The 7863-nt window shown below is 41.7% G+C and overlaps 1 protein-coding gene across 1 annotated transcript; it reads right to left on the bottom strand.

Moving 5' to 3' along the window:
• Positions 1–802: 802 nt before the first annotated feature.
• On the bottom strand, positions 803–7372 carry LOC125855803 (uncharacterized). Its single transcript, XM_049535498.1, has 5 exons — positions 7094–7372; positions 6950–7042; positions 6451–6514; positions 6208–6387; positions 803–876 (listed from the first exon to the last, which is right to left on the bottom strand). The coding sequence occupies exons 1-5, from the start codon at positions 7370–7372 to the stop codon at positions 803–805; spliced, it is 690 nt and encodes a 229-aa protein (XP_049391455.1).
• Between the last annotated feature and the right edge of the window lie 491 nt (positions 7373–7863).

The raw sequence follows: 7863 nt of genomic DNA, 5'->3' as shown, positions 1-7863 counted from the left end.
AAGTTGACAGAGGCGACCAAGACTGTGGACGTCAGCCTCATTAAAGATGATGTTAATCTTGCGGCACCGCGGAAGGGACCACAGGTTGACCTACCAGCTTTGGGTGCAGATTTGGCCGGACATGTTGAGCAGGCTACCGATTCTTCCATACCTCCAACTACAGCGAATGCATAGGATCCCCCTTCCACCACCACCAGTCAGGCTGCGAGCTCATCCCGAGCCACTCCCCTTACAGGGACCACTCTAGTACCTCTGGCCCGAGTCCAGAAACTAGAGACTCAGATGGTCACCTTGTTGCAGCACATGAGGCCATGGATGAAGTGATCTCAACTGAAGTGATCTGTTGAGGAGTTTGAGGCTCGTATGGAGTGCATGATGGATGCTAAGATTCAGGTTGTCCACGGGCGGCTAGATGCATTTGAGTTGAGAGTATTGGAGAGGCATTCACCCACTATTGATGTTACCACTTTCCATACAGAGTTGTTTAGGTTTCGTTTCGATGTTGATGCTCATGTAGCGCCTGTTGAGACTGTACCTGAGACTGCACCTAAGGTTGAGGAGGATGAAGTGGTGATGGCTGCACTTTTTGGCGATACTATGACACCACCTGGCCTCTTTCGAGCGGCTGGGAAGTACCACTGCTCTTCTGTGCAGATTTCCAATACTGAAGAGGCCCACCAAGCTAAGAAAAGAGAAAGGCAGGAGATTAAGGTTTCATAGAGATAGTCTCTGTTTGAGGAGGAGTTGCATTTAAGGAGATCCTATAAGATGGAGTTTGCAGGTGCATCTGGTTTGAGGAGCACTACTGATGGTTTCTGTTGTTGATGAGGGCGCTACGATGGCATCCTTGTTGCTGATTCAGCGGGTTCCGGGAAACTGTACCCACCCACATCTTGATGGGTCATGAGCGCTTATGCGCCACAGGTTTGATTCACCTTATGTTTATTTTTTTTATCTTTGTGCATTGAGGGAAATTGCACCATTTTTTCGTAAGGGTGTGGTAAATGGGTTGTGAATGATATGGTGAAGTCTTAGTAACCCAACTCATAACCCTCCCTTGGGGTTTTCTTGCCCGTGTTCTTTTTTCCCAAGAAACTATTTTACTTTTTTGTTGAACCGGCATGTGTAGGATTGTATGTGTAGACGTAGATAGAAAGAATGAAAGCATGATGGCATAAAAGCATGAAATTGATACCTGTCCAAATTTTGAAATGTGCTAGATCCATAGGCTTAATGAGTTGAATGTGTTGGATCTTTATGTGACATTATAGGAACTGGTATGATAGCATGGCTTAAGCTAAAACTTGGACTAGGTGATTCAATAATTCGATAATGAAACAACGTGCAAAGTGTGTGTGAGAAAATTATATGCCTATGCAGTATGTGTCAATCTAGAACTTGCCTCGTTGGTCCTGCTAAGATAATCTAGGCTAGGAATTGGGAAATGATCATAGGCCCTTGTTCTAAAAAATCCACTTATGTCACGCCCCGAGCCTACACCCTGGACGTGGTCGGCACTCGAAGACCATTGCTGGCCCCAAGAGAACCCTTGCCCTGGCTTACTTAACTTAGCGGAAGACTTAAACTCAACAAAGATAAGTTCATATAATAAACTCGAATGTTATAAAGGAACATTCAACTGGCCATTAAGGAAAACTCAAGTCTCAACATGGAATAATGACAATGAAAAGACTAAAGAACTAACATCTGACTGTCTATGAAGCCTCTAATAACAACTGAGATGGATGTTGGGACAAAGTCACAACATCCTAATGAACTAAACTAGAAAACAATGAAATGGATCCTCCGGAATGCAAGGAGGCTCACCAACAGACTCTGAACTGCTCACTGGCTTAACGATGCGCAGAAATGACGACCCTAGTTACCTGTGTCTTCATCATAAGACGATGCAGGCCAACTGGCATCAGTACATTGAATGTACGAGTATGCGAGTTGAAAATCTAAAACAACATAGGCTTGAAAGGGAATCTGAAAGAAATACTTACCTAGGCTCTTCTCAACTCATGAATACTTAACTGAACTCATTTCAATATAAAAGCAATTTAAAACAAGTGCAATATAAAGAAAAGTTATTTAAAAACATTATGTCAACTCTGTGTATATACAAGGATACAGCATAACTCTGAAATATATGTAAAAATACAATAACTGATGTATATAAAATACAATAACTTATGTGGGAATTTCTGTAACCGACAACCATCACATAAGAGCTATAGTGATGATACAGCGATCTACCTCACGCTGCCAGTGCATCCTATACTCGGCCTAAGGTATAGGACCTGAACTACTAAGTGGATCCACTAGTCTATTGTGGGAAGGGTTCATCTAAGAAGTATGACCCTTTTCTACCCATGGTGGCTACATAGTTTATAGGGGTTGTGAGTTGTCTGAATTCTCCCCCACATCGGTGCTCAATACTAATCCCAAAATATATTAGCTCTTTATGTTTTAAAAACATACTTCTTCTGTGATTTGAGATTAGTCCTCAAAAACTTAGCTCAAAGGCTATCTTGGAAATCTCAGTTTCCCTGCTTGCTTCATTTAGAAAGTTATTACTCTTTTCTAAAAACTAACCCGAAGGCTCTTTGGAAATTTCAATTTCCGCTCTTATTTAAATGTGAAAACATTTTAAATCTCTTTGGGAATAACTATTTCCAGATTTTAAACCTCCTTCTAGTTCTTTCTAGTTGCGAGATGTTACAATATCTCCCCCTTGGGAATATTCGTCCTCGAATGAGATTTACTCTTACTAAGCTAAGGGTAGTAACATCGAGTTCAAACACCCAACAAGAAAATGCAAACAAATAACATTCTTACTCATAATTTAGATAGTACTAAGAAGAAAATTAGTACCTTGGTCTGCATTTTCTTCGGATTCAAAGAGATGTGGATATATCTTCTCCATATCCTCCTCAACTTCCCAAGTAGCTTCCTCAACAAATTGTTTCCTCCAAAGGACTTTGACTGACGCAACCTCCTTTGTTCTCAACTTGCGAACTTGGCGATCTAGAATTTGAACCGGAATCTCCTCATAAGATAAGCTATCCTTGATCTCAATATATTCAGTTGATATGATCAATAAAGGATCACCCATGTACTTCTTCAACATGGAGATGTGAAACACCAGATGAACCGCTGCTAATTCCGATGGTAGCTCCAACTCATACGCTACATTGCCAATCCTCTTGGCTACGCGATAAGGTCCAATATATCGGGGACTAAGCTTCCCCTTCTTACCAAACCTCAAAACACCCTTCATGGGTGAAACTTTCAAATATACCCAATCATCTACTTCGAACTCTAACGCCCCTCTCCTAACATCAGTGTAGGATTTTTGACGACTCTGTGCCATTTTCAATCTTTCTTTAATCACTTTCACCTTCTCCATAGCTTGGTGAACTAAATTTGGTCCTATCAATCCTGCCTCACCAACTTCAAACCATCCAATAGGAAATCTGCATCTTCTCCCATAAAGAGCATCATAAGGAGCCATTTGGATGCTAGAGTGGTAACTGTTGTTGTAAGAAAACTCAATGAGAGGTAGGAGATTATCCCAATTCCCTTTGAAATCAATCACACAAGCCCTCAGCATATCTTCTAAAGTCTGAATAGTGCGCTCTGCTTGCCCATCAGTCTGAAGTTGAAAGGCAGTACTTAGGTTCACTTTCGAACCCAAACCTTTCTGAAAAGATTTCCAGAACTGTGCAGTAAATTGTGCACCTCTATCTGAAATAATGGAGACTGGGACTCCATGAAGTCTTACCACTTCTTGAATATATAACCTGGCATAATCCTCTGCTGAATGGGTAGTCTTTACTGGTAGAAAATGGGCTGATTTTGTCATTCTGTCGACAATCACCCAAATAGAATCGTGTTGTCTGCGAGACCTAGGTAAACCTGTGATGAAGTCCATATTAATCATTTCCCACTTCTATTCTAGAAGTTCTATATTCTGCGCCAAACCACCGGCCCTTTGGTGCTCAACTTTCACTTGCTGGCAATTTTGACACTTAGCAAAAAACTCTGCAATGCTTTCTTCATGCCATTCCACCAATACACTTCTCTCAAATCGCGATACATCTTTGTGGAACCCGGATGAATGGAATATCCGGAGCTATGAGCCTCCTCCATGATCCTCTCTTGGAGTCCATCCACCATAGGTACGCACAATCTACCTTGATATCTCAATACACCATCTACCCCTTGTTCAAAAGCTAATACTCTTTGCTTATGAACATTTGCCTTCGTCACCAGTATTCCTCTTTCTGTGGAATCCATAAGTCGGACTCCTAAGCGTGCAAACCTATGCACATCTTTTGCTAACTCTCTCTTTTCTTTCTCAACATGGGCGGTACTACCCATAGACAACCTGCTCAAGGCATTAGCAACAAAATTAGCCTTACCTGGGTGATAAAGAATACTCATGTCATAGTCCTTGAGTAACTCTAACCACCTCCTTTTTCTGAGATTAAGCTTTTTCTGAGTGAACACATATTGAAGACTATTGTGATCAGTGAATACATCAACATGAACACCATACAAATAATGAAGCCCCATCTTCAAAGTGAATACTACAGCAACCAACTCTAAGTCATGGGTTGGGTAGTTCTTCTCATGAACTTTCAACTGTCTGGAGGCATAAGCTATAACTCTGCCATTCTGCATTAAGACACAACCCAAACCAACTCTAAATGCATCACAATACACCACAAAACCTTGAGTACCTTCCAGTAAGGTCAAAACTGGGCAGTAGTCAACTTCTTCTTCAATTCCTGAGAGCTTTTCTCACAAGCTTCAGACCATTGAAATTTCACTGTCTTCTGAGTTAACTTCGTTAAAGGGGATGAAATAGACTAGAACCCCTCTACAAACCTTCTATAATAGCCAGCTAAACCTAAGAAACTCCTAATATCAGTTGGAGATGTGGATCTAGGCTAATTCTGCACTGCTTCAATTTTCTGAGTATCAACTTTAATTCCATCACAAGAAACTATGTGACCCAAGAATGCCACAGACTCAAGTCAAAACTCACACTTAGAGAACTTGGCGTACAACTCCTTATCATTCAAAGTTTGAAGAACTATTCTGAGATGGCTAGCATAATCCTCTTCATTCATTGAATAGATTAGTATGTCATCAATGAAGACGATAACAAACATATCTAAATAAGATTTGAAGACTCTTTTTATAAGGTCAATGAACATTGCTGGTGCATTAGTTAAACCAAACAACATGACCAAAAACTCATAATGACCATAACGGGTCCTGAATATTGTCTTTGGAATGTCACATTCCTTTACTTTCAACTAATGGTAACCTGATCTGAGGTCAATTTTCAAGAAACAGGAAGCACCCTGAAGCTGATCGAAAAGATCATCAATCCTCGAAAGAGGATACTTATTCTTGATGGTAACCTTGTTCAACTGATGGTAATCTATACACATCCTAAGGGAACCATCATTCTTCCTCACAAACAAGCCCGGAGTGCCCCAAGGTGAGACACTTGGTCGAATGAAACCCTTATCTAGCAAATCTTTCAACTGCTCTTTAAGCTCTTTCAACTCTGTTAGTGCCATTCTATATGGCGGAATAGATATCGGACGAGTATCTGGAAGAAGATCTATACCAAAGTATATCTCTCTCAGGAGGGACTCCGGGAAGATCATCTGGAAAGACTTCTAGAAACTCTTTTACTACTGGAACTGACTGAATAGGAGGTACCTCAACACTTGAGTCATTAACTCGGACTAAGTGATAGACACCCTTTAGAAACCAACTTTCTTGCCTGAAGGTACGAAATGAAACGACCCTTAGGCACTGCTGAATTGCTTTTCCACTCTAAGACTAGCTCATTTGGAAACTGAAACTTGACTACTCGAGTTCTACAATCAACCGAGGCATTACAGGCATGAAGCCAGTACATACCAAGAATGACATAAAAATCTACCATGTCTAACTCAATTAAATCAGCCATAGTACTTTTGTGATTGACGGAAATAGGACAATCACGATAGACTCTCTCTACTAGAATAGACTCACCAACAGGTGTAGAAACGCTGAATGGTTCACTAAGTTGCTTAGGAATAACATCAAAGTTCATAGCAACACAAGGAGTTATAAAATATAAACTCGCTCCTGGGTCTAGCAAAGTATAACTAGTAAAGTCAAAGACTTGAATCATACCAGTGACAACATCTGGTGAATCCTCTAGCTCTTGGCGATTGTTGATAGAATACAGGCGGTTTGTTCCTCCACCAGTACCGAAAGTAGCCCCTTTAGGTGCAGCTCTGTTTGGTGGAGCAACTGAAGAATACTGGGCTCTATTTCCCCCATTACCATTTCCTTGCTTGTTCTTTGGACACTCTCACATGAAATGCCCAGTCTGACCACACTTGAAACAATCAGTAGAGCCCTCACAACAAATACCTGAGTGGTTCCTACCACACTCGGCGCAGGCAGAAGGCTTACTACCCCCTTGTGCCACACTTCCCTGCGAATAGGCAGGCTTAGCTCTAGAATTCTAACCATAATACTCACCATTGTTCTTAGGTGCAGGTGCACTAGCAGATGATGGAGCATGTCTCTTCTATTTCTATTGGAAAGATGACCGGTTGGCATTACTCTTCTGCTGCCCGGACTCGTTCCCTGTCTTAGCCCTCTTGCTCTTGAACTCCTCTCTATCTCTCAGCTTCTCTTCCTCTACCTGCTGCACATAGACCATCAACCTTGAAATATCCATGTCTCCAATAAGCATTGCTGCCCGACCCTCTTTTTTTGATAGACGGCCCAACCCAACAACAAACAAGTTCATTCTACTCTTCATGCCCTTAACCATCTCCGGAGCATATCAGGATAGTTGGGTGAACTTTAACCCATATTTATGAACACTGAGATAATCCTGCTTAAGTGTTAGAAATTCCTATACCTTAGCCTCTTTCAATTCTCGGGGAAAGAAGCGCCCCAAGAAAACCTCTTCAAAACATACCCAACTCGCAGGTGGTGCATCCTCAGCTCTACCCTATTTCCATTTATCAAACCAAGTCCTAGCAACATTCTTCAATTGATATACAGCTAGCTCAACTAGTTCAGTGTCAGCAATATGAATCACCTCGAAAACCTTCTTTAGTTCCTCAGAGAAGTTCTCTGGATCCTCAGTAGTGCTCGAACCAGTGAAACTTAAGCGATTCATTCTCAAGAACTCATGAATCCTCGAAGTGTCAGCCTCTTCTTGTTGAGCTCCTCTTTGCTGACCAACCTGGTTAGTCACAGCCTGACTCATCATTGGTGACTTCGCCTTGCGGTTGAACTTCATGTGCATTGGGTAACTCTTGCTCTTGTGGTTCAACATTGCGTATCGCAGGACGACCTCTAGCAGCTTTTCGTGGAGGCATGATTATCTAAAATGACGCGCAAGCACGAATTAGAAGAAACTTTTTAGAGATCAAACTCTAACGCACGAAAAGAATGTGAAAGAAGTGAAGGAATTCCTAAATGTTGCAGTCTCCCAATTATAGATGTGGCGTGCTTCACATCGATAATTAGGACTCTACAGACACGACTTCATAGACTCCCTAGGACTCTTGAACTATGTGCTCTGATACGAAGTTTGTCACACCCCGTGCCTACACCCTAGACGTGGCCGGCACTCGAACACGATTGCTAGCCCCAAGCGAACCCTTGGCCTGGCTTACTTAACTCAGCAGAAGACTTAAACTCAACAAAGATAAGTTCATATAATAAATTGGAATGTTATAAAGGAATATTCAATTGGCCGAACACGATCGCTGGCCCAAAGCGAACCCTTGGCCTGGCTTACTTAACTCAGCAGAAGACTTAAAC

The sequence above is a fragment of the Solanum stenotomum genome, chromosome 2, assembly GCF_019186545.1.
Source record: "Solanum stenotomum isolate F172 chromosome 2, ASM1918654v1, whole genome shotgun sequence".
NCBI lineage: Eukaryota > Viridiplantae > Streptophyta > Magnoliopsida > Solanales > Solanaceae > Solanum > Solanum stenotomum.
The sequence above is the reverse complement of the archived record's forward strand: the minus strand, read 5'-3'. Positions and strand labels throughout refer to the sequence as shown.

Coding starts and splice junctions, on each gene's coding strand:
- LOC125855803 (XM_049535498.1), bottom strand. CDS start 7,372: ATGTTGAACCACAAGAGCAAGAGTTACCCAATGCACATGAAGTTCAAC. Junction 7,043..7,093: donor CTGAACTAGTTGAGCTAGCT/GTATATCAATTG, acceptor AAATGGAAATAG/GGTAGAGCTGAGGATGCACC. Junction 6,515..6,949: donor GAGAATTGAAAGAGGCTAAG/GTATAGGAATTT, acceptor GCCTATTCGCAG/GGAAGTGTGGCACAAGGGGG.